Below are 16,480 nucleotides of genomic sequence, written 5' to 3' on the forward strand. Positions count from 1 at the left end.
ATTTGACATATAAAAGCAACATGTATTTTTTTGATAAACTGTATATTTATTAATTGCTGTAAGGCATTAAAGATCTCAGTGAAGGCAATTTTTTTTTTTTTTTTAATTATATACATTTCTACTAAAACGCGACCATGGTTTTCTCTCATTTTCCAGAGGAGCCAGGGCAGAACCTGATCCCAGCGGAGGATTTTGGCTGGACCTGCTGCACAGCTAAGCTCTGCCAGAGGTTTCAGCCTACGGGCCGGTCCCCGTCACCGATTGGTGCACAGGTGGGACAGGACGGGAGTGCGAGCGGGAGGGTTCCCGGCGAGGAGCCGACACCTGGCTCCCCGGGCTGCAGGATGTGGTGAGGCGGGGAATGGCAATGCTCGGTGGCGGTCTTTTCCTTCACCACTCCGATCCCTCCTGTCTTACAGCGCCCTTAGAGCGAAGCCCCCGGAGGTGTGTGACAAGAAGCTGCTCCTGGGAGGGGTGTGAGGGGGAACGGGCCGCCGGGGCCGGACCTGCCGCCGCACCGACGCCAGCGGGCGGTTTCGGGGAGCCCGAAGGGCCGCCCCGCCGACGCTTCATCTCAGCGCCCCGGCTCCTCTCAGGCACATTCGAACTTGCCCTGCCCCGCTCACTTCCCCGCCGACGCCCCCCTCCCCCCGCTTGTCCCCAGTGTCGCGCCCCTGCTCCGCGGCCCCGCCATCGCTCCGCGGGGCGCCGCGGCCGCCTCTGCGCATGCTCGGGGCGAGGGGGCCAGCGCGGAGCGGGCGGGGGGCGGCGGTGACCCGGTGAAGGGACACCGCAGCCTTGTCCCCCGGCTCGCTCCCGCCGCGCCTTCTGCCTTCCCCGACCGCCTTCGGGAGGGCCGCTCACCGCCACCGCGGGGGCCGGCGGTGCCCGCGGCGTGGCCGGTGTGCCGCCGCCGAGGCGGGGGGCGGTGCTGTGGGCGGCCGAGGGAGCCCCGCGATTGGCCTCCGCCTGGCGGCTGGCGTGTCAGTCGGGCTCCAGGGGTGGCCCTGGGAGCCGCTCGCCCAGCCCTCTGACGGGATGAAGCCTTTAGGGGGATGCGGAGCTCTTTGCATTTTGATTAAAGCCCCTCATCTCCCTTCAGTCTGAAGGCAGGGCACCGGGGAGGACGGGTCGGAGGGGCCTGTGCAAGGCCGGGCAGAGTGGGAGCGGGGCGAGAGAGAAAACCTCTCTCGGTTTATCACGTATGGCTCTATAGGACAAGTCATCTCTGGGAATATAGTGGAAAGGACGGAGCTGGTATAAACTGAAGGCGCCCGTGTTTAATTCACACTTGTGGGTGCCCAGCATGGAGATGCAGAGATGGTCCTCAAGGTGGAAAACGAGAAGGTGGCCTTGGGACTCGGCTGTAACCGTGCTCATCACCTTCGCTTTCCTTCTCCGGACTGCAGAGGTCAGAGGAGGTAAGAAAGCAAAGGGGAGCCGGAGAGTCCAGTCGCCTCTCTCCCCTTCTCGGGGAAATGATCCAGGGCACGGCTGAGGCCGCGTTTCACAGGAAACCTGTCAGAGCGACTCCCGGTGCTGGGGAGGCGAGAGCGCTCTTGGGGCCGGCTCCGGGCGCGGGGACCCGCGGGGAGCCCCTGGCAGCGCGGGCAGGGACGTCCCTCCCAGGTGCCGCGGAGGGACGGCTCTCGGTCAGCCTCAGCCTTAAACTTTGGATGTATTTTTAATGAGGTGAAGGAGATGCACTGGTGGGATGGGAAAATAAAATAAATACTTGTCGAACAGAGCGACTTATCCTCTTCCAACACTGGACTCCTGTTTTGTGGAGTGTGCGTCCAACTTTGTTTTGTTGAACTACTGAAGTTCACCAGGTTGTGACTGAAATTGACCGACAAGTATCTGCCTTCTCCTCGGAGGGGCGAGGAAAGGGAAAGTTGGGGGGTGGAGGCTCTCGGCTCTGATTTTCTCCGCTCTCCTCTCTTTTATTTTTCCTTTTGCAACGGGTTTTAGTGGGCAAAAAGTTTTCCAGGGCTCAAGCGGAGGAGAAAATACACTTGCAGGGGCCCATTGCCAGCCGCTGCGGAGGGCAGCTCCCGGGGCAGCGGCGCCCCGCAGGTGGTGCGAGCGGTGCCGGGCCCGGAGATGCCCGGGGGGGCTCGGGGGGCTCAGCCCGACGATCGCTGGGCTCCCCGCGGGCGGTGTCAGCGCCGGGGCGCCGTCCCCAGCCTCCTCCCCGCTCTGCAGCCTCCCGGGGGGATCGAGTGGTCCCTTAGGTGTCCGTGGACCTGGTGGGCAGGGTGCGGCCCGCGGGGGACTTGCAGGGGGAACAAGAGCCAGGCAGCAGCGCAGCAGCCTCAGCAGAAAGGAATCGCCGCCCCCTCCCCCGCAGCACGCCTGGCGTTCCCCGCTTCTCCCGTCCGCACCGCTCTCCCTGGTCTCTCCCGCATCGCCGCCAGCCCAGCTGGGCTTTCTGGGCTGACCTCGCAGCTCGCCGAGCTGCAGTGCAGTCTCCGGTGGCGGGAGAGTTCTCCTTTCCTACTGGGGGTGAAAATGCTGCCTCTTCCTCCATTCCTCCATCCCTCCCTCCCTCCCACCGGAGCCAGCAGGCGCATCTGGAGGCCAGTCTGGCTGGGACTGAGGTTTTTATTTTTCTGTGAGTCTGATATTAATGAAGAGGCTTAGGTCTCCGAAATGAAAGGATTAATTTTTTATGTATTTATTATTTTAACGAGGCATTTCTCCATCTGAATTCCCTGAATCAACAGGCGTCCTAGAGAGAGCAGGGAAAGGTGATCAGTTTCCATTCAAGTCTTTATACCTGGGCACAACCTTGACGGTGTCAGATCAATCAGGGCTCCTGCCCCCTGCTGGCCCCGTTTCTGACAGGGACTGGAGGGGTCAGATTTCATCCCTCTTGCAATTCCACGGACTCGCTGGAGTCACATCAGGGTGAATTAACCTCGCGCTCGTTACTATGTGGAGACTGAGTTTCTTCAAGAAGAATACCGTCCTCAAAAGCATGATCGATTTCTTATGCCACTTTCCACAGTAGAACTGACGAAGTTAATTAGGGTTTATGTAGACTATGTTTACATAATGGGTTGGATGCAAATGACAAGTTAAAAGAAAATCTAAACCCAAACAGCACAGGAAAAATCAACAGAACTTACACTGAAGTCAACTGAACTGGTACTTAACTGAACTGTATTCAGCAACATTATGCAGACTAAATTGGTTGTGGTAACTTTATTCAAAACTGAAAGTCTATATTGATAGTCTTTTAGTCTTCTGTATAAAGGACATTTCAGAAATATAGAACTACAGGCTTCTTATTCTTTGTAGAAGCATTCTGAAAAGAACTTAGTTCTTGACCTTTTCTGAGATACAGTATGCTATTTGCTTAGGAACTACAGGGAGCTGTGTGTTCAGGGCTTGATCTGTTATTGAAGTCAGTAAGAGTTTTTCCATTGACTACAGAGGGACTAGAATTTGACCTAATTTCTCTAACAGAGTACAAGGGACTTATTTCTGAAGCATCTGTTATGCATTCTAATCTTATTTAGAGTAGTTAAAAGATAACATAGGACATGATGATTCCTATTTGAAACTAGGAGAGGGAAAATACCAAGGGATAAAATAAAATAGCATAAATGGCAGGTAAACAATATGACTAAATAAAAATGCTGGATAAAATATGAATGCTGGACAAAATACAAATTGCTCTTATAAACTCTTTTAAATCCTCTGTTCTTCAATTTTCTTCTCATAAACGACATTTATGAAAAGAAAATTACATGGTGTATTCATATAAAGTGTTAATCATACAGCAGTGACTTTTTAAAGACAACAGAAACCACTCCATGTAGACAAACCTCAACAGATTCCTAAAATTCTTGACTTTTTTTTCAAGTTTCTTTATTTAACCAAAAAAAAAAAAAAAAATAGAGAAGTATGAGGTGTCTTTCATACTTGTAAGAAATGGTGTGCAAAGAAGTGTTTGGGCTCTTGAGTTATTTCTTCTTTAGACAGAAAAAGTTACAGAAGTCAGAATCAACTGAATGGGAAAAGCAGTGATTCATACTTGGTCTGCTCAGTGCCCACCAGCTCTTAAGCAGCTCTTTTTAGAAAATGTTTTTGCTTTATGACTTGGCTAAAGTAAACAAAATTCAGTATTTTAAAAGACATCCTTTGATTTCCTTTCCCCTTCCTCACCTTTAATACTAAACCTGTTGGTAATGTGTTTGGTATGAATAAACTCATTTAGTCAAAATGGCACGGCTTCAACACTATAAATTTTTTGTAAGAGCTTGACATCAATGCACTATTGTGATACTGATTTAAATTTCATGGGCAAGAAATGAAAAATCAGCCTTTTTATTATTTATAAGCTTTTTCAAGCAAATGGAAATCTAGCTCTTAATCTGAGTGAAAAAAAGATTTAGGAAGCCTTGCTGAAAATGGGGCTATGAAACTGTATCTAGAAAACACACTTTGGACCTTCTGTGTAAGTGACGAGCAGATTTGTTTCTAATATAGAACAGATACTTCTTATTGTCATCTTAGGAAATATAAAGGTTCCTTATGCTTCCCCCATACAGGCTTGGAAAGTAGTAGGAGTCCTAGGTGCAGAAGGAATGCAGAACTGGGCCAATTAGTGATGGCAAAAGGAGAGTTTTCTTTGTGGATGCACACTTAACACTGCTACTGATTTGTATTTGCTTAGTAAGGAAGATATGGATCTGTTTGTTGAATGAAAGCTCTTGAATGTATCCAGCTAGTCTAAACCTGTATAAAGGGGTGTTTTAAACTAGAAAAGTACAAATTTCTTCTCAGAACTATTCATGATGTAAAGCACTTTTGATTTTAACTGACCAATTAACTTTTAAGATTGAAAAAGAGTATAATATTCTAAGCATTCCTTTATTTTTCAGTTAAATTGTTTTGTGTGATAATTTGTGTGGGTTTCTCAGATTGTTATTCACAAAGTTGGCAAAAATGAATAAATCAAAGGGTGATTTCACTAGCTGTAGCTAGTGATCCCAGCTGACGCTTTTCCGAGTCCCAAGGATCAGCAGGTGAAATGGTCTGATTTCCCACAATGATGCGAGAGAGACCTGCATGTATTCATCTGTTTTGCTATGTAATTTTGATTTCTTAATTGTTTCTAAGGTAAAATAATTATTTCAAATTCAGCAGCAGACATCAGACAGAGAAAAAATGACTTGTGTGTGTTGCTAATTTTCTAGAGTGTGTATCTTTGCATTTAATTTAGAAGGAGATGTCGCATGGATCCAAGAAAGGACTATTCAGCCTGCAAGAATCTATGTCTCTTTCTTAGCTCTGCAGAAAAGAAGTTTTTCAACTTCAGTTTTGTGCATACCTTATCAAATTTAACTGTGTATAGGTGCACAAATTCTCAGTTGGTTTGACTTGAAATAATAAAACCCTAGTACCTATAATTGAAATGACAATAGGAAAAAAAAAATCTTCGATTAAAAACCTTTCCCAGTGCTATCTTTTGTTCTGATCACTAAAAAATCCCCATGAAGAACAACACACCCCTAAAGCTCCCATTGTTTGTAAAATTAGTGTCTGCAGCAGATGTTAAATGTAGGAAAAAACTTGTCTTACTTATTTTTACAACTGTCATGCCCAAAGTTACTTGATCTCCTCCAAAGAGAGCCCTTAACTCTAACCCAGTTGCAGCATACTGAAGGAGCCATGACATTACTGCTGAGGTTATACCTAAAACACACTGGAGCAATTATGTCTTTCCCGGATTTGTTTTGTACAGTGGTGAACAGTAGGGTTTCCATCTGCCAGCAAGATTAAGAAGTTGCTTTTCTTTTCTCTGTAGAGCGTTCTGCTTCTTTTCAGAAGAAATCCTCATAGCATTGGTTAATTTATCATTGTTCTGAGTATTTGTTGATAATAGGGGGGAATAAATTAAGCAGAGCTTGGGAGAAATCTCTAATGTTCTAAGAATGTGAAGTCTCATGCAGTGATAGAGATTTGCCCTCTGGATGGACACAATAGAGAACAGTGGCTTAAAAGGAATTAGGTTAGCACACATGCCTGTTGCAAGGGCTTATAACTGTTCTACTCAGTATTAAATACCAAGTTTACAGACTGTAAATGTAAGGATTAATTGTTGACCCGGTTGTTACAATAGTAGTAGAATCTGGCAGAACTTAAATTCTTTTTAGCACATTAACACACATAAGGGACTGTAAAAACCTTTGTGAATTTCAGGTCTGGGACTTCACTGCAAGTACAAGTGTTAATGTACACAGTGTGTGAAATAGAAGGTATTTGGCAGAGCTCATATAATAGAAGCAGAGTGTTTGCTGCAAACCTAATTGAAAGATGTGTTATAAAAGACGAATAAAAAGAACTTAGATCCTGGTCCTGTTATAAATAATGGCAGCTAAGCTTTGTCTATGATCGAAATTAACTTAGTTGTAAGTCAAATTATGGTCACATTTTTAAAGTATTTCTGCAGACTAACTGCTACCTGTCCTTTAGCTGTGTACCTCACCTTACTCAAATTATCATAGTAATCTGATAGATTATCAAACATTCATAGTTTATAAATAGTTCAAGATTTTATGACCTTGCTGTCTGCCTAAGAGGAATTCCTGCTAATATTGGTAGGATACAGAATTGAATCTGATTTCCTTGCATTGCTCTCCTTTGACATCAGGGAAAGTATGGTGAAAGATTTGAGTTGTAGGAGTTGTTTCTCTATCAAATTAAATAGGATTACTTTAAATGACACCATTTCTAAACCTTGTCCTTGGCTGTATTCTATGCTTAAAACTGAAATGTACAAATGTTGCATATTTGAAAACTCCCATTTATTAGAAGATATTTTTGAACTCTTATTTGAATTATTTCTCAATAAATACCTTGATGACAAAACTTTTAAGTGGACTCAGTTTCTTTCATGTTTAATTGCTGAGGGAACACCTTGTCTCTTCCCGTAGCACGGACCATTTTTAGACTGTGTCTCTTTTTCATATGGTAATAGAAACAGGATACTCAAGAATGTAATACTTGTTTTGCTGATTTTCACAGCTGGAACTACTGTGTCTGCTGTCTGTACAAAAATAACTTTTTGAATCTTTAGAAGAGACCTCAATATAGTTAGACACTTGGAATGCAGTCCTAAAAGATTTTGCTGTGATGCAAAATAAGAATAAGTCCATAGAAATACGGAGACAGATGCTAAAGTATTGTAAACTAATGGATCAATACAGATCTGCACAGATGATGAACAAGCCCAATCTTCTGGGCTCAGCAAGGGGTTATTTCATGGAATTGCCATCAGGTCATCAGTGCTCGATGGCTGTCAATGTTGCTAAGCAAGTGATAGAAGTACAATCTATCCAGCCTCAAAGAAGGTTTTGAGTAATACAAAAGTCACATTTTGTGGTGAAATATGTATAGTATGATTAAAAGCCTCAAAGTCTAGGGTGTACTTAAAAATTATGCAATGCAACAAAACCTTAAAATAATTAATCTTCTTTTTTTCCTGAACATTTCCAGTAAATAAATCAGCCTACAAGCTAATGTTGCTAAAGATCTGAGAGTGTACTTGTACATAGACAAGTTTTCCACTGGTTTCAGTATAGGATATAAGTGGGGGGGGGGGGAGAAGGTTGTGGGTTTTTGGGGGGTTTTGGGTTGTCTTGTAGGAGTGTTAGAGGTTGGTCTTTAAAATGAGATATAGTTAGTAGTTGATGAGTATCAAAATTTCCTCCTGTACCTGCACAGACTATCTGCATAGTCTTTGAAATACTATAATGTATTTAGTAGATTTTTCAACATGGGAAGTCAGTGAAAAATTTCCACATAACTGGTGTGGAAACAGAAGTAGCCAGTTCTGAGCAGTTTCACAGAAGCCTCTATTGGTGAAATAGTCGGTCCTAGGCTATTTAAAGCATTCCTGTATGCATCTGGATAATCTCTAGTTCTTGTAAACATTTAATATGAAAGCACTGCAATAACACCTATTTCTAAAAATGTCACCATTCAAGATCCCAATTACATAATTAAACTAGGAAATTCATGTAGGAAAATTCTTAACAGGTAAAACAACCTGAAAACGTGTCTCTAGAAGTATATATGTGGGAAACATATATTCAGTTAATCTCATAAATTTATATTCAGGTTCCTTGAAAAAAAGAATCTTAATTTTCACGAGCACTATATAATTAGGCAACTCAATTGGTTTCATTTTTGTACCTTGAAGATGCTCTGTAACTCACTCTTGCAGCCCATAAAACAGAGAATTCATTTTATCCAGCTCTATAAAGTCCATCTATGAAAAGCATTGGAACCTTTGCAGAGGACACTGCAGAAAGCCTTGATGTTGGTTCCCAGAGCAGTTCTTCTGTTGCAGGGCTGGGCTCTCAGCAGAGTTGGGAGGCAGGCGATTCCCAGACTGCCAGGCCCAAAACCTTGTGAGGAAGGGCAGCTCTGCCCAAAGCTGGCCAGTAGGAAATGGTAAGGACAGAAGAGTACCTGATCATTTTATGGTGCTTAGACACATATGGCTGAACTGCAGGGAATCATTGCTTGGGATACAGAGACTAGATCCTGCACTGGGAAGGCAATAGAGTCCTTTGTCAGAACTTCAAAGCTCAGTGAAGCAGTTGGGCATAACGTGCTTTTGAATTCCTGTTTTTGGATGGTCACTTCTGTATTAGTGCTTAACAGATGAAGGATACAGTAAAAAAATAAGTGTAGATAATAACATTATATGTATTTCTGTTTTTAAAGGGTGTCCATCATAACTGCCCACTATAAGTGTCTAAGAGTAAGAACATAAATGTTCTTACTACATTAGAAATAGCACAGTTTTCTAGTAGTTGATGGGTCTTGTTTTGTATCCTAAAGGTCAACAAACTATCAGTTTATCAAATCCAGATTCTTATGCTGCTGGTAACAAAGAGGTAAAGACCTCTTTCGTTCATCAGGTTTTGGACCATTTAATGAGTGCCAGTTAGAAACCTTCATCGTAGTAGTTCATCTTTACCCACCTATAGAATACATGGAATGCCCTTAGAATGAGCTCTTAGAGTTATAAAGATTCAAAATTTTAAGAAAAGTAAATAAACTAAACAACAGTAGGCTATTATGGCTTTAATAGGTAGCATGGTTTCAAAACCCTGTGGTGCAGTCAGTACCTTCTACTTATGTCCTTCAATATATACCTAAAAATCCAACCAGAGGCAGCCTCTTCTGAGGTCCACATATATAAGGAGTCTCTTCATTAGTACTCACCAAATACACACATTTTAGCCTATCAGGCCATTGCAGCTTGTAGGTTTTAAATGATCTGTTGCAGTGACATAAAACTGGACTAAACTTTGAGAAAACACTCCATTTAGAACTGAAGATTAATGTTTCAAGGCTCTTTAAGTTTTAGTTTTTGCAGTGGTTCCATTGGAACAGATTACTGGCAGAATGAAGCCTATTTCCATGGAAAAATATGAAGTAAAATAATAATAACTTAGAAACATTAGTCTTTCTAAATTTCTAATATAATTCTTTGTACTGGGGAAAATTAAGCTCTTTTCTACTCCAGAGCTGTATCTCCCTAATTTGGAGTTATTGATTGTAACTCTTAAAGGTACTTTGTGGAGTGAACACTGATAAATTCTCACTCTCACATCAATCAAAAAAGGGCACTGATGAGGAATTACGAGAACTCAAGAAGTTATCCGTTTATCATATCAGAAAAACATATAATACCGTTTAAAAGTATTCTTTGCTATATCAAAAAGACAGAAAAGGCTAAGTTACTGTAGGTATTAACAGCATATCAAACACTGAGTTGCAGTCTTGGTTTTTCTAAGGTGTATCTGTAAAGTAAAGAATACTTCCTCTTTCTTTTTCCCTTTGAGTTTTGTTATTGTTTTCATTCCAAATATGTCCCGCAGCAGGCAGTCTGGAAGCATCTTGTAAATTATGTAGGTAAACACAGCCTTTAAATAGGGAAGGATCATTGTGCTTGTGATCTCTCATAAAATTAAGAGACTAACATCAAGGAGTTACTAGACCAAAATCTAAATATAATAGGATTTCAACTTCTTTGCTTTATTAGGTAATTGGACAGAATTAAATATATTTTAGTCTAAATGACTCATCCCCTGAACAATTTCTTATGGGAATAATTTTGTAGCCAGAAATTGCCACCACAGTCACTTTCCTGTCAGTGCTGGAGAGTTCCACTTTGAGACCTGATGGCAAAGTCCTCCCCTCTGAAAATGCAGATGATGGTTTCCTGTGTACACCCTATCTTCAATAACAGTCTGTCTTGAACTGTTTGATCCCTAGGCACCAGCACCTTCACCTTAAAAAGTGCTTTGCAGTACAGTTTACAGCAAGAGAACAAATGTCAAGTTTGGTACACCCTATTTGAAAAGGTTCAGGGCTCCATTCCCACTGCAGCCTAAGTGTCTTGCAGCATGTTCCATATTAAATAGAAGAAAACTTAAGGTTTTTGGACTTTTAGATAGGCCCATTCTGACTTCCATGGTTATCTTTTAAGGAATAATCAAACTCACTCAAAAGTTCTCAATTCAGTGAGTAATAGTTTTTCAGTCTGTATGTATTTCGAGTCCACTGAGGACCACTGACAGCATACATCTGGGATAGGATCACTAAATGTTTGACCTCTTCAGATCTGAGTAAGACATGAAATACTGCATGAGATCCACACTAGTGTGGAATTGCAGCTGCTCATGAATTTGACACATAAACTGCTTCTTAATACAGCTTTACCTAGGTTAGAAACCTGGCTGATAGCCAGCTAACCTAGCTGGGCCAAGAAGAATTTCTGAAAAAGCACGAGTATGCAGTATCTTTTTCTTCTGCAAGATAATTCCCAGTAATAGTGTCCATGCCATTTTATTTGAATGAAAAGAATATGATACAGAATTTGTCAATTTATTTGTGACTACAGCAGGCTTAAATTCCAATCACAGTAAAATACTGTGATTGGAAGCTGATATGTATGCTAAGAAACACAAGATCAGGTTTTTCATATGCTTGAATGTCAATTTATTGACACACACACACTAGCTACTTAGGGTGATACAGGACAGAATGTTCTAATTAGGCAAAACAGTACAGCTCTATTTTCAGTGTGCATTAATGACCTAACATTTACAAACCTCACATTGACAGTAATGCCGCTCATTAAATTGACTTGAGTAAAATTTTGTAAAAAAAGTATGTTGTAGATCAAAACATTTTCAATAATGCAAAGTCATTAAAATAAAAATAATTAACTTTAAAAAGTTAATGTAGCTAGAAAGATTATATGTATAGATTTTGCTATTTTATTCAAAATTATTGCAGCTGGTATAATTCCAAAGATGATATTGCTGCCATTAGATGAACTGTTGATCCATCTTTTTTGGGTTCTGTACAGTTCGCCTTTGCAGGGTCAGATGGGCTTTGTCACAATGCAGAAATTTAATGGTGACTGCTGAAGCAGAAACAAGGAATTTTATCGCCTTTTATTAAGGTACTAAGTTCACCATGATCTCAGTTTCAGACAGGATACATATTTTATAAACTAAGAAGATATGATTAAGCACCATTCATTTAATTACCATCTACATTTAAATAAATCCAAATGTAATGAACAAGACATGACCCTTCCAATGCAAATTTTCTTGCATATGTTACAACTTAGCCCTTTCTTGTAATGTCTATTCTTTTACCTAAGATTGTGTGATCATCTGCAAGAAGCATTGCCATAGGGAGATGGGGAATTGATATGCATTTTTACTGAAAACTGGGGTCATCCTGAAGAGGAGGAGGCTTGATGTCACACATTGAATAAGCCATGAGTATAGACTGTGTGTCCAAAGGACTTCAGTTTCTGCCCTCCTTTACAGTTTCTCAACCCCTCTTTTCTCTGCTATCATAACTTGTATTGTTGTGGTACCTGGGAACCTCCTCCATGGACAGTTTCCGCCAAGAGAAAGCAAGAGCTATGTTGTGTAATAGATTCCAGCTCAAATATCAGGAAGTCTAAGTGAAGGAAGCAAGTCCTCTGAATGTGAATAATGAATGTTGTTTATATTTGTGGCTTTAGGGCATGTCAGAAATTAATCTGCTGTTTTCACCAGATTCTGCTTAACTCCAGATGAAACCACGCTGAGCAATGGTAGTAATTGTTAGGTATAATGCAATATAAAGGCATCAGGATTTGATCCATATGTGTTGTATCAGTATTATTAATAATGATATATCACAGATTTCATTTCAATTTAGATATTGTGGAGTCAATGAAAGCTATGATACTTTCAAATGTGAATGATGTCTAGATTTCTCCAGCTGTTCTTTTTCAATCTTTAAGGGCATTATAGTTTTACAATATGGGCTTATGAATTTATACAATAGAAAGCTTTGTCATAGCCTTTAAAACAAATGTATCCTTGTATATAGATGAAATCTAGGCTTGGAAACGCTAACCAAAATTGGAAGTAAATTTTTGCATGCATTTTCCTCCTCTCCAGCAAACAAAACACATGAAGCTCCCCTCATGTATTTGACTCTTGATACTCTTTCCTGACCTGGCAATGCAAAAGTGTGATCTAGCATCCAGTTTACAACTACTTAGCTTCAGTGAATCCTCGTAATTTCCAGCAGAGGTATTCTGATTTTTTTTTTTTCATAAGTTTCCTAATGGAAGAAAGCTAAAGGGAAAAGAAAGGAAGAGTAAACATGGCTTTGGAGTTATATTTAATATGAAATGCTCTAGACCAAATGTTCTTATCCATACCACTATAAATATGGAAAGCTCATTGAGTGAATGGATGTACTTCAGTCATACCACAGTAATGAAGACCAGAATTTGGCTCTACAGTTTTAAATATTGCAGTTACAAGTTCATTCGGGTCTTGAGATGTGACACCACTAATTTTTGTTGGCGTGCTTTACCTTCTTTATATTTGAAAATACAGGAACTTATGGTGGAGTTAAATGATTAATGGTTTGGTATCCTGAAAGATACGGGAACACTCAGGTTCCCATCTCACACAATTCTGGTTTTTAAAAGGGGATTTTTGAAGAATTCCTTTTGCCATTCCAGAAATCCCAGCATTTTTAAGCATTTTGGCTTTGGTCACTGCTGTAGAGTCTTTCAGTGGCAGTGAAAGTTGCACATGTCTCTCTGAACTCTCTTGAATCAAGGACATGCGCCGTTGAACTTTGCACTATAGTCATTAGTGAGAAAAGTGATCTCCTGCACTGGGTTCCCTGCATTAGTGAGAAGAGTAATCCCCTGCAAAAGTAGCAGAGTGGAAACTTGCATTTTGATTGCAGACTGCAGGCTTGCCCTGGTGAACACAGGCTTCTTTTCACAGGGTTGTCTTGTGGCATTGTCTGGCTTGCCTGCAAGAGGTGGCCTTCAAGCAACAGTGCAACATGGCCATAAACATCTGCATAAGGGACCCACTTTCTGGGTCTGGATCTTTTATTTTGTCAAATTTGCCCTGCCAGACAGAGTTGAGTTTTCAACGCTGATGTCCAAATTTCATAAGGAGAATTAACTCCATCCCAAGAACTGATGAACAGAGCTGTTTGCATGATTCTTATTTGTTATTTCCTTGCCATCTGAAATCTTGGCACCAAATTGGAAGGATAAAAAACCATTACATTATATCATTAATCTGAATTTTACTTTACTTTTTGAGAAAACTATCATGGAAAGTTAGAATAGAAGTCAAAATCATTTAGGCAAGCTGTTTTATTCACCTTAAGGAAGGTCTCATGAAAGACCCTTGATCTGTCAATATATGGGTTATATTAATGTTGCCCCAAATAAATACAAGCTGAGTTCTTAGTTTGTGACACTGGTGCTCCTTCTGGTTATTGCTTACCATTCCCAGAAGTCATGTGGGAGCAGCATGCTAGACAAGAGGTGATTTTCAGAAGAAGCAGAAGCTGTCAGGATGCTGTTCAGTGACACTGAACACTGCAGAACCTACAGAAACTGGCAGAGAGAAGCCACAGGCTGTGCTCTTTCCTGTCTAGGAGTTGTCTTCCTACCACTCACCCTGGTCTTTTAAGCAGGCAGCGTTGGCTGTGCGAGGACTGCTCATTGTGTTTTACACTTTGAGCAGGTTACCTGTAACCACTTGGGCCTGAGCTGTGCTTTGTCAAGAGCTGTTTATTGTAGACTGTACTCCTGCATGTGTGTGTGTTCTGTGGCAACAGCATCTGCTGCTTTCTGGAGACGCACCAAGCAGGTTATCTGAGCAGGCACAGTGAGCTCATCAAGAATTTTAAGACTAAGGTAATGGCAGCGTGATCAAGCCTACTGAACACTTGTTACAGTAAACATACTAGTTACTGTAAATATAAAAAATATCCTGAAATTCCCTGAGAAAAAACCTCTACTAGCAAAAAGAGGGGTTTTCTGCAGAAACCTCTTTATATGGTAGTCCCAGCCATGACACAGGAGGAGTCATGCTTCTTATACATTCCTGCCTTTTATTCCTGTTATTTAAAGACTTCTAAAGAACTTTACTTTTTACTTGTTGGCTGAAGTGGCTATTTGAACTCTTTAATATAAATTAGGCAAGAAGTTTCTGTTACTTGTCATCAATATGAATTTAATAGGTCAGTCATGTTATCTTTGGGGATAGAGTAATTACCTTTTTTGTGTTAATTACTTCATGTAACTTATCATTTCTGTATAACTTGTCATTTCACCTAACTTGTTGCTTCTATGAAAAATTACATTTCTAGTAATTATTTTAAACTGACTAGTCCTGATATTTTGTGTTTTGTGAATCACAGTTTGTGGAAAGAAATAAATAGTCAACTATGGACTATTAGCAGAATGTTTGTTCTTATTATTTGGAATCTGTGGTTTGAAGATTGTCCTATTATTATTCTGTTTCTTGTCTGGAAGTTTTTTAGCAGCAGAACTAGCAGGGAGTAATGAATAATCTTGTTTATGGGTGACTAGTCTCCCAGTCAGCCAGGCAAAGAAAAACCATTATTCTAAAAAATAATGAAGAATCTGGTACAAATTATAGAAAAGAGCAAAGGATAAAGGAATGTAGCAGTGGTTGACTTACACAGTGAATTGAAATTTTTACTAATATTTCTGGTGACTGGTTCTACATTACTTTACTGGTTCAAATTAGTGTAGGTACAGCAAAAACAGCAGTTGGTTACTAGAAAAAATGTGTCACAGTTCCTTCAGTATGTTCCTTTAGTATGTGTGGCAATTCCTTCAGAACTATGGGGAACACCTATAGAAAATGCATTATATCCATTAAAATGATTTTGTCAGTACTCAACAGAGAAGTTAGACTAATACCACAGTGTTTGCACATTATTGAAACTTTTCTTTTGAGAATATTTAAACATAATTTCTTGAATTTGCAGTATATGTGGATTTTAAGTAATTTCATGTGTGTTCTGTAGCATTCATTCCCAATGTGCTAACTTGCAACAAACACTGGCTATTTAGTTTATGTTTGATAACACAATGGTGATCCGATGTGAAAAGGAAATGAAAAATTGCAAGATGTGAGGGGAAATTTTAAAAGTTCACAAGCATTGTCTTGTGAGTATATTTTAAGACATTAGAAGTTATGTGCATTCTAGGCTGACTGAGAAAACAAAGATTGGTTTAACCACAAAGTTGAGTTTTTCGTATTTGGCAGTGTCAAGAGATGAATAGGATGAGCTAGTTAAACTTAACTTTGTTCACATCTGTGCAAGCAGTTGTTTAAATAGTTGAATATTCACAGGCAGTGAATTTTGGACCTTAAGCTGATATTTGTTGACATGTAAAATGAATGATAACAGACAATAAATCAGCTATAGCTAATGCCACAGTAGTTCAAAGATGTGAAGTCAGATTTACCAAGCTCATTTCTCAGCTTTAACATTGAAAGTAATTTAAAACTTTTTCTTTCCAAATAAAGTGCTCATGATTTTGTCAACATAAAAACAGTGGAATAGTCCCAGTGAAAAAAAGTCTACTGAAATTCTGTTTCCACTCAAAAAAATTAAAAAAGCCATGATCTGAAGGGAGTATGAGAATGAGCCCCTTAATTTTTCTCAAGAGAAAAGATATGCAGTATGCTGTTTTCTCTCACTGTCTGTCTTGAAGTGCTTGTCCATTCAGTACTTTGCCCTTTTGCCATGGAGGACTTTTATATATTAAGGCTTTTTCTTGGCTTTACATATATATATATATGCAGGCTTTTTTGTTTGTTTTAATTTGCATCAATATCATAACAGCTCTGGATTTCAACTTTAGGTTGTTAGACACTGAGCACAGATGCAATCTTACTGTACTTGGTCTCTAAAGTACAACCCAGTCAATTTGCATTTTAACTTGGAAATAATGAAAGACTGCAATGCTGTCCATTTAGTCCTTGCAGGAAAAGCAGGTACATTTTTCATTCTCTAACTGGGATGTGAAATTAGTTTAGATGCTTCCTTATCCCTTTGTGTCTGAGAAAGCAGTTAT

The 16,480-nt window shown here is 40.4% G+C and overlaps 1 protein-coding gene across 3 annotated transcripts in view; it reads left to right on the forward strand.

The window, feature by feature from the left end:
- Positions 1-991: 991 nt before the first annotated feature.
- The window catches only part of COL11A1 (collagen type XI alpha 1 chain), a 133,052-nt gene continuing 117,563 nt past the window's right edge, over positions 992-16,480 (forward strand). For 2 of the 3 annotated variants that reach the window (XM_032117963.1, XM_032117962.1), the window contains exon 1: positions 992-1,421. In XM_032117963.1, coding sequence (XP_031973854.1) covers positions 1,307-1,421 — 115 coding nt within the window. In that variant the 5' untranslated portion in view covers positions 992-1,306. The remainder of the gene's footprint in view (positions 1,422-16,480) is intronic. The other variant, XM_032117961.1, reaches the window with a different exon arrangement.

The sequence above is a fragment of the Corvus moneduloides genome, chromosome 9 (genome assembly GCF_009650955.1).
Source record: "Corvus moneduloides isolate bCorMon1 chromosome 9, bCorMon1.pri, whole genome shotgun sequence".
Lineage (NCBI taxonomy): Eukaryota > Metazoa > Chordata > Aves > Passeriformes > Corvidae > Corvus > Corvus moneduloides.